General features: G+C 45.9%; 1 protein-coding gene across 3 annotated transcripts in view; it reads left to right on the forward strand.

Moving 5' to 3' along the window:
- Positions 1-25557, forward strand: part of CAPS2 (calcyphosine 2) — a 274614-nt gene that overhangs the window by 104102 nt on the left and 144955 nt on the right. For all 3 annotated transcript variants that reach the window (XM_063927438.1, XM_063927440.1, XM_063927439.1), the window contains exon 8: positions 8941-9063. In XM_063927438.1, the coding sequence (XP_063783508.1) occupies positions 8941-9063 (123 nt within the window). The remainder of the gene's footprint in view (positions 1-8940; positions 9064-25557) is intronic.

Genomic DNA, 25557 nt, shown 5'->3' on the forward strand with positions numbered 1-25557 from the left:
GTGTGATGGCTGACTTTACTATAATTCTGTCAGTTTCTGTGTATTCCGATCCTCAGTGTTGGTGCAAGGCAGGGAGGGATTGGATTGTATGTCACTTTAACAAATTTTAAAGTGATTGCAGTCTCAAATTGTGTAGTAAACATTGTACAGGTGTGTGATTTATTTATCATGTCTAAGAGAGGCAAGGGTGAGGAGGATACACTCTACATCAGCACATACACTCATTTCATGTTTGTCTTGCAAAACTGGGTTAATCTATGTGCAAATTGTTTTAGCTTTCACCAAAGCCTCTTGAATAATCCAAGGCAGACACAGCTTCAAATTGAACCACCATGGGCTACTTTTGCACAGACATTATCCATTATAGCTGAGCGGATAATGCCAGCTCCTATACCAGGAATAGGTTACCCTATTAACCCTTACATGCAACATTCCACCTGGGGTTTATCACATCCAGTACAGGAAACCGCAACCTCTCAACAAAAACAGGCTGAAAGGCCTGTGGTAAGTAAATCACATAGACCTGAAACAACATCTTCACAGTCTACATGTTTCAGATGAGGACTTGTTGGAGGATGAGGACTCATCGCATACAGAGATGAGGATGAAGGCCTCAGCTCAGTAGACATACCTGAGCTAATTAGTGCTATGAGAGCCATTCTATGCTTAGAGGAGGCAGCAGAGCCTTTAGTAAAATCTAAGGCACCTGTATTTAAATGCCCCAGAACAGTTAGTACTGAGTTTTCTGGGTCAGAACAGCTGACAGAAATTATGCAACAGGCTTGGGTTACACCAAGTAAGAAGTTTAGAATTCCAAATAAATGGAATTCCCATTATCCTCTTCCGGCTGGGGACTATTTAAAAAGGGAGATAGCTCCCAAAGTAGATACGCATGTCATTCGACTGGTGCGAAAATCTATATTACCTCTGCCTTCAACATCATTAAATGATGTCAAGGATAGGAAAATAGATGGTTTTCTAAAAAAACATTTTCTCTTTGTCTGGGGCAATCATAAGACCAGCCATGGCTTCAGCCTGGATGGCAAAAGCAGTGGCAGCCTGGGCTGATACATTGGAGAATGATCTTTCAATGGCATCTAGAGATCACATATCAAACAGGCTGCTATTTTTATGGAAGAAGCAGCTTTGGATATGGGTACAATTGCCTCTCAGGCATCAGCCTCAGCAGTAGCAGCTTGAAGAGCGGTTTGGCTACGTACATGGAAAGCTGACTCAGAATCCAAGAAGGTTCTGGAGTCTTTGCCTTTCACTGGAGATATTCTTTTTGGTAGACAATTAAACAGTATTTTGGAGTCAGAAGCAGACTCCAAGAAAGTGAAGTTTCCTTCCATACACAAATCTAAACTTAGATTTCCAGCTTTTCGGCCCTTTCGGACTCAAGGAAAAGCAAAAGGAAAGGGTTATGGCAAACAGTCTCAATCTGACAAGTCTAGTAAGACTAAAAAGCATTGGGCTACCCAATCGGAAGATAAGCCATCAGTCTGATGGTGCGGGCCTCCACCTGGGGGACCCCAGGGTGGGAGGCCAACTTCTTCATTTTGCACATATCTGGCAGCAGTCCACCACAGATGCCTGGGTGCAAGAAGCGGTATCTCACGGTTATGCATTTGTTTTCAAGAAACACCCTCCTCAAAGGGTTTTTTGTACCAGCCCATTTTCAGTGAAAACGAAGGCCAGGGCTTCGCAAGAGGCAGTTCAGAAGTTCTTCAGCCAAGAGTGATAATTCCAGTTCCTCCTGCACAACAAGGACAAGATTTTTATTCTAACCTGTTTCTAGTCCAAAAACCAAATGGGTCGTTCCGGCCCATACTCAATCTCACAGTGCTGAACAAGTACATTTGGGTGCCTCTGTTTCATATGGAGACTTTACGTACCATTATTTTGGCCATGGAGCCGGAAGATTTTATGGTATCCCTGGATATCCAGGATGCTTACCTATGTGTTCCTATAGCACTGTCCCATCAGCGCTATCTCAGGTTTGCTATCCTCCAGCAACATTTTCAGTTTCAGGCCCTACCATTTGGACTGGCCACAGCTCCCAGAGTATTCACCAAAATTATGATGGTAATGGCATCTAATCTCCGTCACCAGGGGATAAGGATTTTTCCATACCTCAACGAATTATTAATCCTGGCACAATCTCAGGAATTGCTTCAGTGTCATCTGCAACAGACAATAGCTTGTTTGCAGAGACATGGTTGGCTCATAAATTGGGCAAAGTCGTCCCTGGTTCCATCACAATGGATGACTCATTTGGGGTCTGTGTTGGATTCGGGTCTTCAGAAAGTAATTGTACCTCTGAACAAAATATCCAAAATTCAGTCAAGGATTCAGGAGCTGCTACACAGTCAAAGGGTATCCATTCACGCAGCAATGCTTGTGATGTGGTTAATGGTGTCGGCATTCGACATGGTGGAATATGCTCCGTTTCACTCGAGGCCTCTGCAACGTCTGATCCTTTACAAATGGAATGGTTTTCATCAGACAATAAAAACGCAGACTATGGTCTTTCCTCTGGAAGTAAAGACGTCATTAGCCTGGTGGCTACAGACATCCCATCTGGACAAAGGGAGACCCTTTTGGATATCAGATTGGGAAATTCTGACAAAGGATGCCAGCCTTCAGGGCTGGGGAGCGGTGTCAAGAAGGAGTTGCTTCCAAGGGCAGTGGACCATTAAGAAAGTTGCATGCCAATAAATATATTGGAACTTCGGGCCATATATATGGCACTTATTCAGGCAAAGGACATCCTTCAGGGGAAACCAGTCCAAATCCGCTCAGACAATGCAACGTCAGTAGTGTACCTCAACCATCAGGGAGGAACTCACAGCCAAAACGCAATGAAGGAGGTAAATTACACGTTGAAGTGGGCAAAACTTCATCATCCAGCCTTGTCTGCAGTGTTAATTTTTGGGGTCCTAAACTGGGATGCGGATTTTCTCAGTCGACACACCATTCATGCAAACGAATGGGCTTTACACCCGAGGTCTTCCAGACTCTGGTAGACAAGTGGAGGTTACCAGAGATAGATCTCTTGGCGTCCTGTCAGAACAACAAAGTTCCCGCATACGGGTCAAGAACAGAGGATCCCAAAGCGATCTTTGTGGATGCCCTGTCAGTGAGATGGGACTTTCGTCTGGCCTATGTTTCCACCAATGTGAAAGGCAAAACAAGGAAGGGGCGCCGTGATACTAACAGCTCCGGTTTGGCCCAGAAGACATTAGTACACAGATCTGCAGAGGCTGTCAATGGATGTTCCATTCCTACTCCCTCAACATCCAGATCTACTGTCTCCGGGTCCTTGCTATCACAAGCCTCTGGATCTATTGTCTTTGACAGCGTGTGTCTTGAGACTTCCATCCTGAAAAGCAAGAGGATTCTCACAACAGGTAATTCAAACAATGCTCAGAGCAAGGAAACCTTCCTCAGCTTGCATTTATCACTGAATATGGCAAGTCTATATTCAGTGGTGTAGTGACTGGAAATTTGACCTTAGGTCTTTCAGAGTTTCCAGAGTCCTAGCATTCCTTCAGGCAGGAATGGACAAAGGTCTAAGGGTGGCTTCCTTGAAAGTGCAAGTGTCAGCATTGACTGTATGGTTCCAAAAGAAAATTGCTAACCTACAGGGTGTGATCACTTTTTTTCCAGGGAATGCTGCACATTCAACTTCCTTTTGTTCCTCCTACAGTGCCTTGGGACTTAAGTTTAGTCCTAAAGGCCCTTCAGGTTGCCCCATTTGAACTACTAAATTGAGTGGATCTTAAATGGTTGATAGCTAAAGTTCTCTTTCTACTGGCTATTGCTTCAGCTAGAAGAGGGCATTGTTATGTCGCCCCCCTTTTCTGTTTATTTTTTTTAAAAATCCAGATAGAGCGGTTCTCAGAACCATATCTGTGTATCTTGTCTAAATTCCACCTAAATGAAGAAATTGTAGTCCTAGCCTTCCAAGGGCCGAACCTTTCTGCAGGAGATGCATCGCTGGACATAATCCGTGCTTTAAGGATCTATGTGGATCGTACCAGTGCCATCAGAAAACAGACACTCTCTTCATTCACTACGGAGTTCACAAGAGAGGATGGCTTGCTGACAAGCAGACACTAGCGTGGTGGCTTCCAATGACGATTTCAGAAACATACTCTCAAGCTGAGCTCCCTGTTGCAGCTAATGTCTCTGCTCACTCTACTCGTAAGGTAGGACCGTCATGGGCAGAACAACGTGGTGCTTCAGCAGAACAGATATGTAAGGCAGGCACATGGTCTTCCATTAACTCATTCATTAGATATTATGCCCTTTGATACCTTTGCCTGTCAGGATGTTGAATTCAGGTAAAGAATTATCCTGTTCAATCAGGAGTGTCCACACCACTAAATTGCTTTGGGACATTCCAAATGTTATCCTGTGGAACCTGCAGGAGAAATAATTGTTATGGTTGATTTACCATTGATGACTCGGGTATCCCACCCTGACGCACCTGATTTGAGGATTCTTTCACTCACTCTTACTTTTTGTACGGAAGAGTGTGCCATGTGTGTTCTTCTCACCTGATTAGGGCTCTCTGTGATGCTCCTGCCTTGAGCTTTGGAAAACAACTGATTTGCCTGAGCCATGAGGCGGGGATATATGGACGGGCCCGTTGCAATCTGGGAGGCCGAAAGCTTTGGTCGTTTGGTGCCAATCCGCTGTCGCTACCTCGTATCCCAATGTTATCCTGTGGACTTAGGAGAAATAGAGTTATCAACGGTAAATCTACCATAACGATTATATTTACTATTTTTATATTTTAGAAGTGGAGATGTTGCCCATAGCAACCAATCAGATTCTAACTATTATCTTCTAGAAGGTGCTAGATAAATAAGTAGAATCTGACTCACATCTCAAAACCTGCACTTAAGTAAATATACCCTATGTTTTAGTTTGTTGGTAGCGTTGCAAGTGGTCTAAGTAGAATAAAGCATTTTTTTATGCTTTTCTTCTACTAACAGCATCTTCAGACAGCATTGAAAAATCAGATAAGCATGGGGAGCTCCACTGGTGTTTTTCCAATGATAATTGACTCCTCTCAGGAGGAATCCTTTAATACAGGCCTGGCCAACCTGTGGCTCTCCAGATGTTGTAAAACTACAAGTCCCATCATGCTTTGCCACGGTTTTGCTATTAGGGAATGCTAGAACTGAGGCAGGGAATGCTGGGATTTGTAGTTTCACAACATCTGGAGAGCCACAGGTTGGCCAGGCCTGCTTTAATACATATAGCGCAAAGAGAAGACTAGCCCTTTTACCCTTTATTAAAAATGCCCCTTAGTGTGTTCATATGTGGTGAGTGTATGGAAATATCAGTCATTCCACTTCCATTTGTTAGTCTCTCATATTGATGTCTGCAACCACAGTCACTGTGGGGTAGATGTTTGATTAGGCATTATGTGCATTGGCACCGCTTCTCCCCCATATGTTAAGAAGGAGATGTGTGGAAAATGACGGGCACTATACGCCCCTATTGTTATTGGTACTGCTATCTTTAAGATAGTGCACTGATGTGTCGCCCAATGTATGAATGGTCAGTGGCACTGAGCGTTCTGACAGTTGCAGCTGTCGTTGCCCCGTCACCACAGTAGGGACAGCACTGCCACTGGTTGAGGCGGCTGCCTCGCTCCAGGCTGCACGGGAGATCTCGCGATGCTTGCGAGATTGCACATGCCCAGTGGAGCCAGCTGGGCAGTAGGTCACCGCACTGCTCTGTGGGCTCTGGCAGGAATCGCTGGAGGGGGGAGTTTTAACTCCCCCACTCCAGCAGCCGAGATGTTAATACATTTTGTCGACGTTGCTTCCTGCTTTCCCTCAGTAAAAAGGCGAAGCAGGAAGTGCTATTGTGGCATAATGCATGCTACTATAATACTTCTGCCCCTTTTGTGCAGTCTCTGCAATGCCATAAACACCCTCACCACCTTTTTATAGGTACAGTGTGTATGGCTATACATAAGTAAATACAGTTATACCCTACACAACATCACACAATTTAGTTGTCATGTAAGGACAAGCCAAGTACACTGTCATTTTGTAAAGGAAACTTTTACTTGATAATTTCTCTCAACTATAATACATACATACACTGCTTCTCGTGCTTTTTAGAAATTCACAGATCCTATCTGTGACTTCTTGTATCTGAATAATCTACAACAGGGAGTAGTTTGTACCATACGGGATACAATTAGTTATATGCAAGTAGAAAACAGTGTTCAGATAGATACTGTATTCATACCATAATAGCTGTTTTGCAGGACTACTGTTTAAATTGGTCTCATCAGTTTGCCAGGGGAAATCGTTCAGCCCAGATCCTAGTAGCTATAGAAAGGAAACACCCCACATCTCTTGGCACTGCCAACATTCAGCAAGAGTTAGATCTTACAATTTCCCGGGGATTGTCAGTAACATGATGTTGGCACTGTGATGATGATGATAGTAGCAGACTGGCCCAAAATTTGATGAAACCCTGGAAGTCATAGGAAATTAATTGATACCAGGTTCTTAGGGATAGCACATCTGGACTCTGGGCCTTATTCAGATTTGTTAGCAAACCAATGGGCGAAAACCATGTTGCACTGCAGGTGGGCAGATGTAACGTGTGCAGAGAGAGTTAGATATTGGTGGGGTGTAATCAAACTGAAATCTCAATTGTAGTGTAAAAATAAAGCAGCCAGTATTACTATGCACTAAGGCACTAACTGACATTTGTTTTATCTTTTATGTATATATCTCAACTAAGTATGACAGCTCACAGGGGCAGTATGTGCATGTCCTACCTGTTTACACTTCATTCAAGATGGCATATGGCACAGTACAGTTAAAATATTTTGCCTCACGTGCCTAATGGGAAATTCACCACTGAATCCATCCAAATCTCTCTGCACCTGCAGTGCAACATGGTTTTGCCCATTAGTGTGCTTTTTTGGTTGTATTCTGTCTAGTGTACAGGAATCTCCAAGAGAGATCAATGGTGTTTATGTAAGGTTCTGAGAGAGGGTTTACTACGGCTGGCCGGCGGTCGGGCTCCCGGCGCCCAGCATCCCGGCGCCGGGAGCCCGACCGCCGGCTTACCGACAGCGTGGCGAGCGCAAATGAGCCCCTTGCGGGCTCGCTGCACTCGCCACGCTACGGGCACAGCTACGCGCGCCACACTATTTTATTCTCCCTCTATGGGGGTCGTGGACCCCCACGAGGGAAAATAAGTGTCGGTATGCCGGCGGTCGGGCTCCCGGCGCCGGTATACTGAGCGCCGGGAGCCCGACCGCCGGCATACAGAAGACCACCCCTGAGAGAATCACAGTGATTATGTGCATGAGATGTCATTTTCCACTACAGGTGTGTTAAAAAGTGAAATGAGATTGAGCAATTACTCCCTTCCCCATTAATTACAGCTGTGAAATCACAATAAAAATTGATTTCCTATAAATATATATTTTTTTTGTTTGCAGGAACTTTATATTATATATTTTTTTTGTTTTTCTAATACTTTATATTTTATTTAGCTCTTGAACATAAAGGTACTGATGCAGAATTGAGCGCAATTGTATCCACACTGTGTGGACAGGGACATATGTGTATATTTATCCATATGCAGAGTTGTACGCATCTCTACAGCTGGTCCAGACCCATGTATACACTTCATTTCACAACATCATCATTCTAACTTTGTGTTCTGATACATCTAGCCTGAATACGCCATGAGATGTCTGTCACTAGTGAGCCTCCATGTCCCATGCAACTGCTAGCATCAGGCATTTTATTTTCCCGAAAATGCACCTTAGTTGACTAGGACAAACCAGGAGACTGATTAATTTGATAGCAGACACTTGTACATATATGTGGGACTGAGTCTGCATACGTAGTACAATGAAATGTGTAATAGAAAAATGCTGCGGCTTCTACATCGTACCACATTGTATGCAGATTCAGAGACTCAGTCACACAGATATACAAGTGTCACATATCAAATTAATCAACACTGTCTGCTAGTGTGTTCTATATTTGCGACTAAGGGGTCAATCCAATTAGCCGTAAAAGGTGCGATGCGCCCTTCGCTGGCTGAAATCGGGCAAATTCGGACAAAATTGCTCGGACCTCTTAGGGGTGGCTCGCACCCGCGAGATCATCGTGGCTATTTGGATAGACTCCTAAGAAGCATTTTTGACAGTAAGGACGCCCATCGCTAGCAGAGTCTGACAGGACCTGCCACGCCAAGAGGGGCTGTTTGGCACGACTGCAGCAATTATGTATGAGGACACATCTGTATGCACAACTCTGCATAACCCACAATTCCATCAACATGCCCTCTCTGATCTTAGCCTAAGTACAACTGCCTATGTTACGCCCAGCTACACCTCTGCAGCGGCAAGTGGAGATGCGTATGAATTCTGTATTGCCTCTTGCGTTCAGCTGTGCACCGGCCCCCAAGATGGTTTTTATACTGATTATAGGCATAAGTATACTCTTTATAAAACATTTCATCTTAACATTTCAGAAATTCTGCCTGTCATTCCAGAAATGAACATCCTAAAATAGCTTCATACTGCATAAGTAAATTAGTTATTTTCACCAGCAAGCTGTCATTTTACACCCACAAGTTGCATTGTATAACAAATTGCAGTTTTACATATAATTGTACTGTGCATTTTTAACAAGATGTAAGTTTTGTAATTAATGAAAATACATATATTATGATAATTTATTTTCACCACAATTGTAATACTGATCTATACTGAAAAAGGCCCACGAGACAGATGCTGCCTGTCATGTAGCTTGTGCAGTCCCCGGCTGATGGAGACCTCTGTGGCCATTATTGCCTTCTTAAGAAGTTGCATAACTGAGTCCAATCCTTCAGTAAATTGATATGCTTGCTGAACTTCTGCTTTTATGCTGTCAACAGGGTAGAACGGCTAAGGATGAAAGTTTTGCAGTCATAACACCAATGGATGATAAAATCTTTCTTGAACAGTGCTACACAAAGAACCCACACACAGCACATCATAGTCCGAAGAAGTTGGAAGCAGTAAGTTTGATAACCCAAACATGTACTATTATTGTCCACTTGGGGAGCTATATACCACGCAACATGAATAGAATATATGTATTATAGGAGATTAATAACCTGCAAAATATAGGCTGTGTTGAGATTCTGGTAATTATAGACATATTTTTAAAGTGGCAGCCATTGAAAAGACAAAATCAAGTTAGCTTTGCCTAAAAATACTGCCATTCCACAGGCTATTGCATAAACTCCATAGTTGACAGATTTAGCATCAACTATAGTAATTCATTATAATAATTCATATATCCAGCACAAACTGGGTAGATGTACAGTATGTGATAGGTTTAGCTGCTGTGGGCCCTTAGAGCCACCAGTGTTTGTATAATTCAGATGTTAATGTAGGTAAATACAGTACATAGACATACTCAAGTCTTTTATTGCGAAAATAAACCTGTGCAAGTCGTAGACTAGAAAATGGGCATATTTGTGCAAAGGTAGACCCATTACATCTCGAGAGACCTTGCTTTTACAAATGTCTATGTAATACCCCTTTTCCATTAAACAAATATCCCGGGTTATTGCCAGGATAACCAGGATCAACATTTGGTGTAAAAGGGTCTCTGAAAAATAACCTGGGTTCAGTTACCCAGGAATCCGACCCTGGTAGCTACCAGAGTCGAACCCAGGAAGAACCCGGATAGCCTGTGGTGTAAACGGGTGACCCTATTCATGGTAAAACCCTGGCTTACTGGTGGCAGAGGGAAGACTCACCACTAACCCGGTTCTAGTCTGTTGTGTGAATGAGGTTTCAAGTCGCTTTAACACGGTTTGAAACAGTGTTCAATTACCCAGGTTTCAGACCCGGGTGTTTGATGGAAAAGGGGTATAAGACTTGCTGTGTGTACTGTCAGTTACTTACAGTATTGCAAAATGTCTGTCACCACTGTACAGATGGGTCCTTATACACCACACATATACCTGAATACGTCACGCAGAGCGAGAAGCCTGGTGCGATTGAAGTGCAAGGTCCCGTGCAAGTCTGGTAGCATCGGGTGTCTTTTTTTTTTTTTTTTTTTGTGTCTTGCAAAAAATGAATTCATTTGGTATGCAACACTTGCATATCGGTGTATGACTGAGTCTGTAAGCACAACGGAACTTGACATGGAGAAAAGCCGCTGCATCGTAGCACTTGATATACAGATTCAGAGACTGTCACACACCGATATACAAGTGTTGCATATCAAATTATTCGGCACATGCTCCTGGTGCATCCTCGTTGCATCAAATTGCAGTTTAGATGCATTTTGGTAAAAAAGACATAAGAATGTCACGGGACGCTATCAGTCCCTAGAGTCTCACGGGGCCTGGTACGCTAAGAGGGGCTGTTTGGTGTAACTGCAGCATTGATGTATGAGAGTACATCTATAAATGCCCGGCCTACTTTAAACTTCAGTCTAATAGTCCATTGTAATACTGTACTTTGACAGTACTTTAAAAAAGGAACATCAAGAAAAAAACCATGGACCATATTTGCCTAACGTACGAACTGTCCAAGTCTACTAGCTACCTATCAGCGTTCAAAATATAGCTCAGACACAGCATTTGAACTCCTGTGGGTTAGTGTGTCATATCCATGTGCATTTACACTTTAGTGCAACTTTTTTTAATTTTACACCACTTTTTAAGAAGCCAGTTCATCTCTGTAGGTTACCCTCCAGTGTAGTGTGATGAAGAGCAATCTCTCTCATATATTTCTCTGACGTCCTAGTGGATGCTGGGAACTCCGTAAGGACCATGGGGAATAGCGGCTCCGCAGGAGACTGGGCACAAAAGTAAAGCTTTAGGACTACCTGGTGTGCACTGGCTCCTCCCCCTATGACCCTCCTCCAAGCCTCAGTTAGATTTTTGTGCCCGGCCGAGAAGGGTGCACACTAGGGGCTCTCCTGAGCTTCTTAGTGAAAGTTTAGTTTTAGGTTTTTTATTTTCAGTGAGACCTGCTGGCAACAGGCTCACTGCATCGAGGGACTAAGGGGAGAAGAAGCGAACTCACCTGCGTGCAGAGTGGATTGGGCTTCTTAGGCTACTGGACACCATTAGCTCCAGAGGGACCGAACACAGGCCCAGCCTCGGAGCTCGGTCCCAGAGCCGCGCCGCCGGCCCCCTTACAGAGCCAGAAGCAAGAAGAGGTCCGGAAAATCGGCGGCAGAAGACATCCTGTCTTCACCAAGGTAGCGCACAGCACTGCAGCTGTGCGCCATTGCTCCTCAGCACACTTCACACTTCGGTCACTGAGGGTGCAGGGCGCTAGGGGGGGGCGCCCTGAGCAGCAATAAAAACACCTTGGCTGGCGAAAATACATCACATATAGCCCCCAGGGCTATATGGATGAATTTTAACCCCTGCCAGATTCCACAGAAAAACGGGAGAAAAGGCCGCCGAGAAGGGGGCGGAGCCTATCTCCTCAGCACACTGGCGCCATTTTCTCTCACAGCTCCGTTGGAGGGAAGCTCCCCGGCTCTCCCCTGCAGTTACTACACTACAGAAAGGGGTTAAAAAAAGAGAGGGGGGCACTAATTAGGCGCAGTATAACAATACAGTAGCTATAAGGGGAAAAACACTTATATAAGGTTATCCCTGTATATATATATATAGCGCTCTGGTGTGTGCTGGCATACTCTTCCTCTGTCTCCCCAAAGGGCTAGTGGGGTCCTGTCCTCTATCAGAGCATTCCCTGTGTGTGTGCTGTGTGTCGGTACGTTGTGTCGACATGTATGAGGAGGAAAATGAGGTGGAGGCGGAGCAATTGCCTGTAACAGAGATGTCACCCCCTAGGGAGTCGACATCTGAGTGGATGAGCTTATGGAAGGAATTATGTGAGTCAGCTCTTTACAAAAGATTGATGACATGAGACAGCCGGCGACTCAGCCTGTGCCTGTCCAGGTGTCTCAAAAGCCATCAGGGGCTCTAAAACGCCCGTTACCGCAGATGGCAGATACAGACGCCGACACGGATACTGACTCCAGTGTCGACGATTAAGAGACGAATGTGACTTCCAGTAGGGCCACACGTTACATGATTGAGGCTATGGAAAATGTTTTTACACATTTCTGATAATACCAGTACCACTAAAAAGGGTATTATGTTGGGTGAGAAAAAACTGCCTGTAGTTTTTCCTGCATCTGAGGAATTAAATGAAGTGTGTGATGATGCGTGGGTTTCCCCCGATAAAAACTGTTAATTCCTAAAAAGTTATTAGCATCATACCCCTTCCCGCCAGAGGATAGGGCACGTTGGGAAACACCCCCTAGGGTGAATAAAGCGTTCACACGCTTGTCTAAACAGGTGGCACTACCGTCCCCGGATACGGCCGCCCTTAAGGAACCTGCTGACAGAAAGCAGTAAAATATCCTAAAATGTATATACACTCACACGGGTGTGATACTGCGACCAGCAATCGCCTCAGCCTGGATGTGCAGTGCTGGGGTGGCTTGGTCGGATTCCCTGACTGACAATATTGATACCCTAGATAGGGACAGTATATTACTGACTATAGAGCATTTAAAAGATGCATTTCTATATATGCGTGATGCACAGAGGGATATTTGCCGACTGGCATCAAGAGTAAGTGCGCTGTCCATTTCTGCCAGAAGAGGGTTATGGACAAGACAGTGGTCAGGTGATGCTGATTCCAATAGGCATATGGAAGTATCGCCTTATAAAAGGGAGGAGTTATTTGGGGTAGGTCTAACAGACCTGGTGGCCACGGCAACGGCTGGAAAATCCACATTTTTACCCCAGGTAGCCTCTCAACATAAGAAGACGCCGTATTATCAGGCGCAGTCCTTTCGGCCCCATAAGGGCAAGCGGGCAAAAGGCTCCTCATTTCTGCCCCGTGGCAGAGGGAGAGGAAAAAGGCTGCAGCAAACAGCCAGTTCCCAGGAACAGAAGCCCTCTCCCGCTTCTGCCAAGTCCTCAGCATGACGCTGGGGCTCTACAAGCGGACTCAGGCACGGTGGGGGCCCGTCTCAAGAATTTCAGCGCGCAGTGGGCTCACTCACAAGTGGACCCCTGGATCCTTCAGGTGGTATCTCAGGGGTACAAATTGGAATTCGAGACGTCTCCCCTTCGCCGTTTTCCTAAAGTCTGCTTTACCGACGTCTCCCTCCGACAGGGAGGCGGTATGGGAAGCCATTCACAAGCTGTATTCCCAGCAGGTGATAATCAAGGTACCCCTCCTACAACAGGGAAAGGGGTATTATTCCACGCTGTTTGTGGTACCGAAGCCGGACGGCTCGGTGAGACCTAATTTAAATCTGAAATCCTTGAACACTTACATACAAAGGTTCAAATTCAAGATGGAGTCACTCAGAGCGGTGATGGCAAACCTGGAAGAAGGGTATTATATGGTGTCTCTGGACATCAAGGATGCTTATCTCCATGTCCCAATTTACCCTTCTCACCAAGGGTACCTCAGGTTTGTGGTACAGAACTGTCACTATCAGTTTCAGACGCTGCCGTTTGGTTTGTCCACGGCACCCCGGGTCTTTACCAAAGTAATGGCCGAAATGATGATACTCCTTCGAAGGAAGGGAGTTTTAATTATCCCTTACTTGGACGATCTCCGGATAAGGGCAAGATCCAGGGAACGGTTGGTAGTCGGGGTAGCACTATCTTAAGTAGTGTTGCGGCAGCACGGTTGGATTCTTAGAATTCCAAAATCGCAGCTGATCCCGACGACACGTCTTCTATTCCTAAGGATGATCCTGGACACAGTCCAGAAAAAGGTGTTTCTCCAGAAGGAGAAAGCCAGGGAGTTATCCGAACTAGTCAGAAACCTCCTAAAACCAGGCCAAGTGTCAGTGCAGCAGTGCACAAGGGTCCTGGGAAAAATGGTGGCTTCCTACGAAGCAATTCCATTCGGCAGATTCCACGCAAGAACTTTCCAGTGGGACCTGCTGGAAAAGTGGTCCGGATCGCATCTTCAGATGCATCAGCGGATAACCCTGTCACCAAAGACAAGGGTGTCTCTCCTGTGGTGGTTGCAGAGTGCTCATCTTCTAGAGGGCGCAGATTCGGCATTCAGGACTGGGTCCTGGTGACCACGGATGCCAGCCTGCGAGGCTGGGGAGCAGTCACACAGGGAAGAAATTTCCAAGGCTTGTGGTCAAGCCTGGAGACATCACTTCACATAAATATCTTGGAGCTAAGGGCCATTTACAATGCCCTAAGCCAAGCAAGACCTCTACTTCAAGGTCAGCCGGTGCTGATCCAGTCGGACAACATCACGGCAGTCGCCCACGTAGAGAAGCTGCAAGGATTTTTCGCTGGGCGGAAAATCATGTGATAGCATTGTCAGCAGTGTTCATTCCGGGAGTGGACAACTGGGAAACAGACTTCCTCAGAAGAAGTCTTCCACATGATTGTAAACCGTTGGGAAAAACCAAAGGTGGACATGATGGCATCCCGCCTAAACAAAAAATTGGACAGGTATTGCGCCAGGTCAAGGGACCCTCAGGCAATAGCTGTGGACGCTCTGGTAACACCGTGGGTGTACCAGTCAGTGTATGGGTTCCCTCCTCTTCCTCTCTTACCAAAAGTATTGAGAATTATAAGACGGAGGGGAGTAAGAACTATACTCGTGGCTCCGGATTGGCCAAGAAGGACTTGGTACCCGGAACTTCAAGAGATGCTCACGGAGGACCCGTGGCCTCTACCTCTAAGAAGGGACCTGCTCCATCAAGGACCCTAGCTATTCCAAGACTTACCGCGGCTGCGTTTGACGGCAGGGCGGTTGAACGCCGGATCCTGAAGGAAAAAGGCATTCCGGATGAAGTCATCCCTACCCTGATCAAAGCCAGGAAGGATGTAACCGCAAAGCATTATCACCGCATTAGGCGAAAATATGTGGCGTGGTGCGAGGCAGTAAGGCCCCGATGGAGGAATTTCAACTAGGTCGATTCCTGCATTTCCTGCAAACAGGAGTGTCTATGGGCCTAAAATTGGGGTCCATTAAGGTTCAAATTTCGGCCCTGTCAATTTTCTTCCAGAAAGAACTAGCTTCAGTTCCTGAAGTTCAGACGTTTGTAAAAGGGGTACTGCATATACAGCCTCCTTTTGTGCCTCCAGTGGCACCTTGGGATCTCAATGTAGTTTTGGGGTTCCTAAAGTCACAATGGTTTGAACCACTTGAATCTGTGGAGTTAAAATATCTCACATGGAAAGTGGTCATGCTGTTGGCCCTGGCCTAGGCCAGGCGCATGTCAGAATTGGCGGCTTTATCCTGTAAAAGCCCTTATCTGATCTTCCATTCAGACAGGGCGGAATTGAGGACTCGTCCTCATTTTCTCCCTAAGGTGGTTTCAGCGTTTCATCTGGACCAACCTATTGTGGTACCTGCAGCTACTAGTGACTTGGAGGACTCCAAGTTGTTGGACATAGTCAGGGCCCTGAAAATATATGTTTCCAGGACGGCTGGAGTCAGAAAATCTGACTTGCTGTTTATCCTGTATGCACCCAACAAGCTGGGTGCTCCTGCTTCTAAGGAGACTATTGCTCGTTGGATTTGTAATACAATTCAGCTTGCACATTCTGTGGCAGGCCTGCCACAGCCAAAATCTGTAAAAGCCCATTCCACAAGGAAGGTAGGCTCATCTTGGGCGGCTGCCCGAGGGGTCTCGGCTTTACAACTTTGCCGAGCAGCTATTTGGTCAGGGGCAAATACGTTTGCTAAATTCTACAAATTTGATACCCTGGCTGAGGAGGACCTGGAGTTCTCTCATTCGGTGCTGCAGAGTCATCCGCACTCTCCCGCCCGTTTGGGAGCTTTGGTATAATCCCCATGGTCCTTACGGAGTTCCCAGCATCCACTAGGACGTCAGAGAAAATAAGAATTTACTTACCGATAATTCTATTTCTCGTAGTCCGTAGTGGATGCTGGGCGCCCATCCCAAGTGCGGATTGTCTGCAATACTTGTACATAGTTATTGTTAACTAAATCGGGTTATTGTTGTTGTGAGCCATCTATCCAGAGGCTCCTCTGTTATCATGCTGTTAACTGGGTTCAGATCACAGGTTGTACGGTGTGATTGGTGTGGCTGGTATGAGTCTTACCCGGGATTCATAAATCCTTCCTTATTGTGTACGCTCGTCCGGGCACAGTATCCTAACTGAGGCTTGGAGGAGGGTCATAGGGGGAGGAGCCAGTGCACACCAGGTAGTCCTAAAGCTTTACTTTTGTGCCCAGTCTCCTGCGGAGCCGCTATTTCCCATGGTCCTTACGGAGTTCCCAGCATCCACTACGGACTACGAGAAATAGAATTATCGGTAAGTAAATTCTTATTTTACTATATAATTATTAATATATATATATTTAAATTACTATACATTCTTCATATATATCTGTAAATATAATATGTTAGACTTACAAACTAGTTGGGTGATACATATATGCAGTTTTCACACATAAATTATGATTCCTTGAAGGAAGAAGTTCAAATGTGAAAACTGTGGTCTTATTATCTATTTTTTTTATTTTTATAGGCAAATCAAATTAGACAGAATAGAAATGATACAATAGTGATATCTACTAATGATACTTATGCTTCATTAATTACACAACAACATAAAAACATAAAACAATTTTTGCAAATTTAGGACCTCATTCAGCTTGGATCGCTATTGAGACAGAAATTGCGATTTTCTCAATCCTGCTTCTGCTAAAAAAACGTATCTGCCACTGATGACATCGCAAAATTACGATGCATACGCATAAATCGAATACCATCGACAATTGCGATGGACCCAATTCTCAGAATAGCGAGAATACACCAGCGCTATATTTTTAGTTGCAATCCATTGCAACTGACGTCAGATACATGCTCTGAAAACGGACATGATCTATCAGCCACTCCCAAAAAATGGCATGTTAACACCCACCAATGATCACTTCCTGTCAATCAAATTGCGATCGCAATCCTGCCTTCGTGCATGTGCAATGCATTTGCAGCGCATATGCAGTCTGCAGATAAATTGCTGGATTTGCGTTTTTGCAATTTTGCAACTGAAGCTGAATAAGGCCCATAGACAATTACTCACATAAAACTGGACACTTGCAAGAACTTCCTAAAGATGATTATTTCTGGGTGTCCATCTTATCTCCTCCAGCAATAGCTTCAACTGACTTCTCCCTCCTCCTTCTTAACTTAGCATCATGTATATTTATATCGCTAACTTAGCCATATAACTGGTACAGTATATTCTCATAATGTTTTCAATGCATTAGGTAATTATAGGTTTTCCTGAGTTAGATTCCAAGGTGTAATAAAACTACTTCAAGCTGAGAGAGTTGAATAAAATTTGAAATGTATTTAAATCTAAAATTCTGTTGTGTTAGATTTGTAGATAAAATAGTTCATGCCTGAGGTGTTGGTGTTTTATCAATAGATGTGATCTCCTTTTGTAGTAGCTAATTTATGTACTGTTGCTGTGACCCCTGTTCTGACCTATTACTGGAAAATAGAAAAGCTGGTTTATAATTACTAAAGGTATGCTAAACTTTGATTCTGATTTTTAACTGTATATATACCAAACACAACTGTGAATTCCACAATCCATATGATTCTAGACATGTCCTATTGTTATTATTTAACCTCTCTGTATCCCCAAGTGATCAAGAGTCCTAATCTCTAAAAACCTGTTTCCTACACAATGGGGTCGATTCAATTCACTGACAGTTGAATAGCGCCGGGAATTAGCTCCCGGCGCTATTCAATATAGTGCAAAGTGACAATTGTCGGGAATTCTTCTCTCACCCCCGGGGAATGAGAGAGGAAATCCGACAAAAGTGCTGCCGTGCAGCCGGCGCAAGGCTGATTCTGTCGGGAATCAGCATCGCCGCGCGGAGTTAAGTCGGAGAAAGCCCGTTCTCCCGACAAATCAACCTGTTAAGTCCGGGAGAACGGGCATTCGCCGACTTAACTTGAGCTGAATTGAATAGCGCCGGGAGCTAATTCCCTGCGCTATTCAACTGTCGGTGAATTGAATCGGTGAATTGAATCAACCCCAAGGTGCATACAGACGGTGAGATATTGACTATATCTGATTTTGACTATGTGATTTCCCTTGAACTCCCCCTGAGCCCAGAAGCACGAATTTTGACTATCTATACCTTCGATTTTGACTAAATGGCAATTTTGACTATACTTTGTACTAGATACTACACAATACAATTAAGATTGACTTGGCTGCACAATCTATCTTTCCTTGCGATCCCGATCCCGCGGTACCGCACATTGGTATTGCAAGCTGTGTACACATGTTGCGATTTGCACTAACTTTCCTTGCGATTTTGACAAGTCAAAATTTCAGTGCTAAGGGGTATATGCAATTAGCGGCGAATTGCGGCAATTTTTCGGCCGTTTTTCAATTCGACACAATTCGACAGTCTAATTTCGGCAAGTGGGTGCCGAAATTGACCATATGCAATAAAAAACGGATTCGACAGTCCCGCTGACGAAAAACGGCCGATTTGACGGATTTTGTTCCGTTTTTTTAAAAACGGGAAAAAACACGGAAAAAAATGGCGTGGGGTCCCCCCTCCAAAGCATAACCAGCCTCGGGCTCTTCGAGCTGGTCCTGGTTCTAAAAATCCGGGGAAAAAATGGACAGGGGATCCCCCGTATTTTTAAAACCAGCACCGGGCTCTGCGCCTGGTGCTGGTGCAAAAAATACGGGGGACAAAAAGAGTAGGGGTCCCCCGTATTTTTTACACCAGCATCGGGCTCCACTAGCTGGACAGATAATGCCACAGCCGGGGGTCACTTTTATACAGCGCCCTGCGGCCGTGGCATTAAATATCCAACTAGTCACCCCTGGCCGGGGTACCCTGGGGGAGTGGGGACCCCTTCAATCAAGGGGTCCCCCCCCCAGCCACCCAAGGGCCAGGGGTGAAGCCCGAGGCTGTCCCCCCCCATCCAAGGGCTGCGGATGGGAGGCTGATAGCCTTGAGAAAATGTAAAGAATATTGTTTTTTCCAGTAGTACTACAAGTCCCAGCAAGCCTCCCCCGCAAGCTGGTACTTGGAGAACCATAAGAACCAGCATGCGGGAGAAAAACGGGCCCGCTGGTACCTGTAGTACTACTGGAAAAAAAATACCCAAATAAAAACAGAAGACACACACCTTGAGAGTAAAACTTTATTGCACACCTGCCGGCACACACATACTTACCTATGTTGACCCGCCGACTGCCACGTCTCCTGATCCGACGATCCGGGGTACCTGTGAATCAAATTATACTCACCTCAATCCAGTGTCCAGATATAAATCCTCGTACTTGGCAAAACAAATAAACGAACACCCGATCCAGCGGACTGAAAGGGGTCCCATGTTTACACATGAGACCCCTTTCCCCGAATGCCGGGACCCCACGTGACTGCTGTCACCGAGGTCCCTTCAGCCAATCAGGAAGCGCTACTTCGTTGCACTCACCTGATTGGCTGTATGCGCGTGTGACCTCAGACAGCGCATCGCAAAGCCTCTCCATTACTTTCAATGGTGGGAACTTTGCCGTCAGCGGTGGGGTTACCCACGGTCAGCCGCTGACCGCGGGTGATCTCACCGCTGACGCAAAGTTCCCACCATTGAGTATAATGGAGAGGCTTTGCGAAGCGCTGTCTGACAGCTCAGACGTGCAGCCAATCAGCAGAGTGCCAGGACGTTGCGCTCGCTGATTGGCTGAAGGGACCTCTGTGACAGGAGTCACGTGGTGTCCCGGCATTCGGGGAAAGGGGTCCCATGTGAAAACATGGGACCCCTTTCAGTCCGCTGGATCGGGTGTGCGTTTATTTGTTTTGCCAAGTACGAGGATTTATATCCGGACATTGGATTGAGGTGAGTATAATTTGATTCACAGGTACCCCGGATCGTCGGATCAGGAGACGTGGCAGTCGGCGGGTCAACATAGGTAAGTATGTGTGTGTCGGCAGGTGTGCAATAAAGTTTTACTCTCAAGGTGTGTGTCTCCTGTTTTTATTTGGGTATTTTTTTCCCAGTAGTACTACAGGTACCAGCGGGCCCGTTTTTCTCCCGCATGCTGGTACTTGTGGTTCTCCAAGTACCAGCTTGTGGGGGAGGCTTGCTGGGACTTGTAGTACTACTGAAAAAAACAATATTCTTTAAATTTTCTCAAGGCTATCAGCCTCCCATCCGCAGCCCTTGGATGGGGGGAACAGCCTCGGGCTTCACCCCTGGCCCTTGGGTGGCTGGGGGGGGGACCCCTTGATTGAAGGGGTCCCCACTCCCCCAGGGTACCCCGGCCAGGGGTGACTAGTTGGATATTTAATGCCACGGCCGCAGGGCGCTGTATAAAAGTGACCCCCGGCTGTGGCATTATCTGTCCAGCTAGTGGAGCCCGATGCTGGAGTAAAAAATACGGGGGACCCCTACTCTTTTTGTCCCCCGTATTTTTTGCACCAGCACCAGGCGCAGAGCCCGGTGCTGGTTCTAAAAATACGGGATATCCCCTGTCCATTTTCCCCCCGGATTTTTAGAACCAGGACCGGCTCGAAGAGCCCGAGGCTGGTTATGCTTTGGAGGGGGGACCCCACGCCATTTTTTTCCGGGATTTTACCATTCCATCTAAAAAATAAAAAAATTATATTTTTAAAAATATATAAATAATACTTGTGCCTCCCAAAAAGACAAACCAAATACCTAATCCCTTCTAATATAAATAGATATGCTATTACCAATAAAAAAAACACCAAAAAAAACATGTTTTAAATTTTTTTTATTAGATTCACCCACCAAAGTGTGGCGGATTGAAAATGACGAATTTACTGTCTAAAAGCACTGTTGTCGAATTTCCAAACTTCAATTGAATATACTTTTGTCGAATTGCCGCATTTGTACCATTGCAGAAAAGTAGAATTTGACAAATGTCGAATTTCAAAAAGTCGAATTTTGAAAGTCCGTTTTTTTGACGGAAAGTACTGAATTGCATTGTCGATTTTTTTTTTCTAGGCGAAAAAGTCCAGTTTTTCGTCAATTTCGGGAATTCGACCGCAATTGCATATACCCCTAAATCTCACCGTGTGTACACACCTTTAGTCTTACAGTGAAACACAAATATACTGTATCTACAGTATATGCGCACATACACATAACATAGTTTCCTAAATTATCTAAACATTTAACTACACATTAAAAACTATTTTGTCTATTCCTTACTACAAAATATAACTATACTATTCATCATTGTTAAAATCACCTTTCATCATTAATGATATTTTCTCTAACGTCCTAGTGGATGCTGGGGACTCCGTAAGGACCATGGGGAATAGACGGGCTCCGCAGGAGACAGGGCACTTTAAGAAAGAATTAGGACTACTAGTGTGCACTGGCTCCTCCCTCTATGCCCCTCCTCCAGACCTCAGTTAAAATCTGTGCCCGGACAGAGCTGGTTGCACTTTAGTGAGCTCTCCTGAGCTTGCTAATAAGAAAGTATTTTGTTAGGATTTTTTATTTTCAGAGAGATCTGCTGGCAACAGACTTTCTGCTACGTGGGACTGAGGGGAAAGAAGCAAACCTACTAACTGCGGATAGGTCGTGCTTCTTAGGCTACTGGACACCATTAGCTCCAGAGGGATCGAACACAGGAACTCACCCTTGGTCGTCTGATCCCGGAGCCGCGCCGCCGTCCTCCTCGCAGAGCCAGAAGACCGAAGCCGGCGAGAGAAGCAAGAAGACTTCGAAATTGGCGGCAGAAGACTCCTGTCTTCATATGAGGTAGCGCACAGCACTGCAGCTGTGCGCTATTGCTCCCACATTACACCCGCACACTCCGGTCACTGTAGGGTGCAGGGCGCAGGGGGGGGCGCCCTGGACAGCAATTAGGAACCTCTTGGCAAAAAGCAGCATATATACAGTTGGGCACTGTATATATGCATGAGCCCCCGCCATTATTTAACACAAAATCGCGGGACAGAAGCCCGCCGCTGAGGGGGCGGGGCTTCTTCCTCAGCACTCACCAGCGCCATTTTCTCTCCACAGCTCCGCTGAGAGGAAGCTCCCCAGGCTCTTTCTTGCAGAAGCACGATAGAAGAGGGTGAAAAAGAGAGGGGGGGCACATAAATTTGGCGTAAAAACAATGGCCCTCATTCCGAGTTGATCGGTCGCAAGGCGAATTTAGCAGAGTTACACACGCTAAGCCGCCGCCTACTGGGAGTGAATCTTAGCTTCTTAAAATTGCGACCGATGTATTCGCAATATTGCGATTACTAACTACTTAGCAGTTTCAGAGTAGCTTCAGACTTACTCTGCCTGTGCGATCATTTCAGTGCTTGTCGTTCCTGGTTGACGTCACAAACACACCCAGCGTTCGCCCAGGCACTCCCACCGTTTCCCCGGCCACTCCTGCGTTTTTTCCGGAAATGGTAGCGTTTTCAGCCACACGCCCCTGAAACGCCGTGTTTCCGCCCAGTAACACCCATTTCCTGTCAATCACATTACGATCGCCGGAGCGATGAAAAAGCCGTGAGTAAAATTACTTTCTTCATAGTAAAGTTACTTGGCGCAGTCGCAGTGCGAACATTGCGCATGCGTACTAAGCGGATTTTCACTGCGATGCGATGAAAAATACCGAGCGAACAACTCGGAATGAGGGCCAATATATACAGCAGCTACTGGGTTAACACTAAGTTACTGTGTGATTCCTGGGTCATATAGCGCTGGGGTGTGTGCTGGCATACTCTCTCTCTGTCTCTCCAAAGGGCCTTGTGGGGGAACTGTCTTCAAATCGAGCATCCCCTGTGTGTGTGGTGTGTCGGTACGTGTGTGTCGACATGTCTGATGTAAAAGGCTCCCCTAAGGAGGAGATGGAGCAACTATGTGTGTGAGAGGGTGTCTCCGTCGACAACGCCGACACCTGTTTGGATATGTGTAAGTGCTAAGGTGAATTTATTGCACAAAAGATTAGAGAACAGACAGGAAATCTACCCATGTCTGTCCCTATGGCGCAGAGACCTTCAGAGTCTCACAATGCTCACTATCCAAAATAATAGACACTGATATCGACACGGAGTTTGACTCCAGTGTCGACTACGATAATGCAAAGTTACAGCCAAAATGGCAGAAAAGTATTCAATATATGATTATTGTAATAAAGATGATTGGCATATCACTGATGACTCATCTGTCCCTGACACAAGGGTACACATGTTTAAGGGGAAGAAAGCTGAGGTAAATTTCCCTCCTCATGAGGAAAAAGAGCGGGAATCTCCATACAAGAGACTGCAGCTTCCCACAAAGAATTCTCAGGCAGTATCCTTTCCCCACTAGGGCCAGGATGTGATGGGAATCATCCCCTAGGGTGTCACGTTTGCCCAGAAGGTAGCCCTAGCTATTCTCAGGGATCCTGCAGATAGCGTGCACATTCTGATTCAGATTCTGCACCATTACAGTTTGCTGTTACTTCACAAGACTCTGAGTGCCGCCTCATCATTCTCCGTTTGATATATATATATATATATATATATATATATATATATATATATATATATTAAAGATGCTGTCTTAAGAGATATATATAATCAAACATGCCCAAAGAGACATGAGTATACTGGGTCCTAGAGTCAAAGCTATGTCGATTTCTGCTTGACGTGTCCTGTAGAATATGCAATGGACAGATGATGCTGACTTAAGTGGCATATGGAAGGCTGAGGATTGTGTGGAGAAGGGTTCTCGGACCTGGTCTCCACAGCTATAGCTGGTAATTCTGATATTTTGCCTTATATTCCTGCACAGCCTAGGAAAGCACGTCATTATCAAATGCAGCCTTTCGAACAAAGAAACAAGAAAGTCCGAGGTGCGTCCTTTCTTGCCAGAGGAAAGAAGCTGCACAACACAGCTAGTTCCCAGGAACAGAAGTCCTCCCCGGCCTCTATGAAAATCCACCACATGTCGCTGGGGCTCCACAGGCGGAGCTAGGGCCGGTGGGGGCACGCTTTCGTAAATTCAGCCACAAGTGGGTTCACTCCCTGTTAGATCCCTGGGCAATAGATATTGTGTCTCAGGGATATAAACTGGACTTTGAGAAGATGCCTCCTCACTGACGGCCCTGCCGGCTTCCCCTCACGAGAGGGAAACAGGGTTAACTGCAATTCACAAATTGTATCTTCAACAGGGGGTGGTCAAGGTTCCCCTCCTTCAGCAAGGAGGGGGTTATTATTCGACCATGTTGTAGTCCCGAAACCAGACGGTTCAGTCAGACCCATATTGAATTTAAAATACCTGAACATATACCTGAAAAGGTTCAAGTTCAAGATGGAATCGCTAAGAGCGGTCATTGCAAGCCTGAAAAGGGGGAGATTTTATGGTGTCTCGGGGCAAAAAGGAGGTATACCTTCATGTCCCCATTAATCCACCTCATCAGGCGTACCTCAGAATTGCGGTACGGGATTGTCATTACCAATTTCAGACATTGCCGGTTGGTCTCTCCACGGCCCCGAGAATTTTCACCAAGGTAATGGCGGAAATGATGGTGCTCCTGCGGAAGCAAGGTGTCACTATTATCACGTACTTGGTCGATCTCCTCATAAAAGCGAGATCAAGAGAGCAGTTGCTGAACAGCGTATCACTTTCTCTGGAAGTGTAACGGCAACACGGCTGGATTCTATGTATTCCAAAGTCGCAGTTCGTTCCTACAGCTCATCTGCCTCTTCTAGGCATGATCCTAGACACAGACCAGAAAAGGGTTTATCTCCCGATAGAGAGAGCTCAGGAGCTCGTGACACTGGTCAGAAATCTATTAAAACAAAAAACAGGTGTCAGTGCATCACTGCACTCGAGTCCTAGGAAGGATGGTGGCATCATACGAGGCCATTCCCTTCGGCAGGTTCCATGCGAGGACCTTCCAATGGGACGTACTGGACAAGTGGTCCGGATCACATCTTCAGATGCATCGGTTAATCACCCTATCCCCCAGGGCCAGGGTGTCTCTCCTGTGGTGGCTGCAGAGTACTCCCCTTCTCGAAGGTCGCAGATTCGGCATTCAGGACTGGGTCCTGGTGACCACGGATGCAAGCCTCCGAGCGTGGGGTTCAGCCACACAGGGAAGAAATTTCCAAGGACGGTGGTCAAGTCAGGAGACTTGCCTTCACATCAATATCCTGGAATTAAGGGCCATATGCAACGCCCTAAGTCAAGCGGAGAACCTGCTTCGCGACAAATCGGTGCTGATTCAGTCAGACAACATCACAGCAGTGGCTCGTGTGAACCGCCAGCTACCAGAATTCTTCGCTGGGCGGAGAATCACGTAAGAGCACTGTCAGCAGTGTTCATTCTGGGGGTGGACAACTGGGAAGCAGACTTCCTCAGCTGGCACGACCTCCACACGGGAGAGTGGGAACTTCATCAAGAAGTCTTCACGCAGATTGCAAGGCGGTGGGAACTGCCACAGGTGGACATGATGGCATCCCGCCTCAACAAAAAGCTACAGAGAGATTGCGCTAGGTCAAGA

This window comes from Pseudophryne corroboree, chromosome 6 (genome assembly GCF_028390025.1).
Source record: "Pseudophryne corroboree isolate aPseCor3 chromosome 6, aPseCor3.hap2, whole genome shotgun sequence".
Classification (NCBI taxonomy): Eukaryota; Metazoa; Chordata; class Amphibia; order Anura; family Myobatrachidae; genus Pseudophryne; species Pseudophryne corroboree.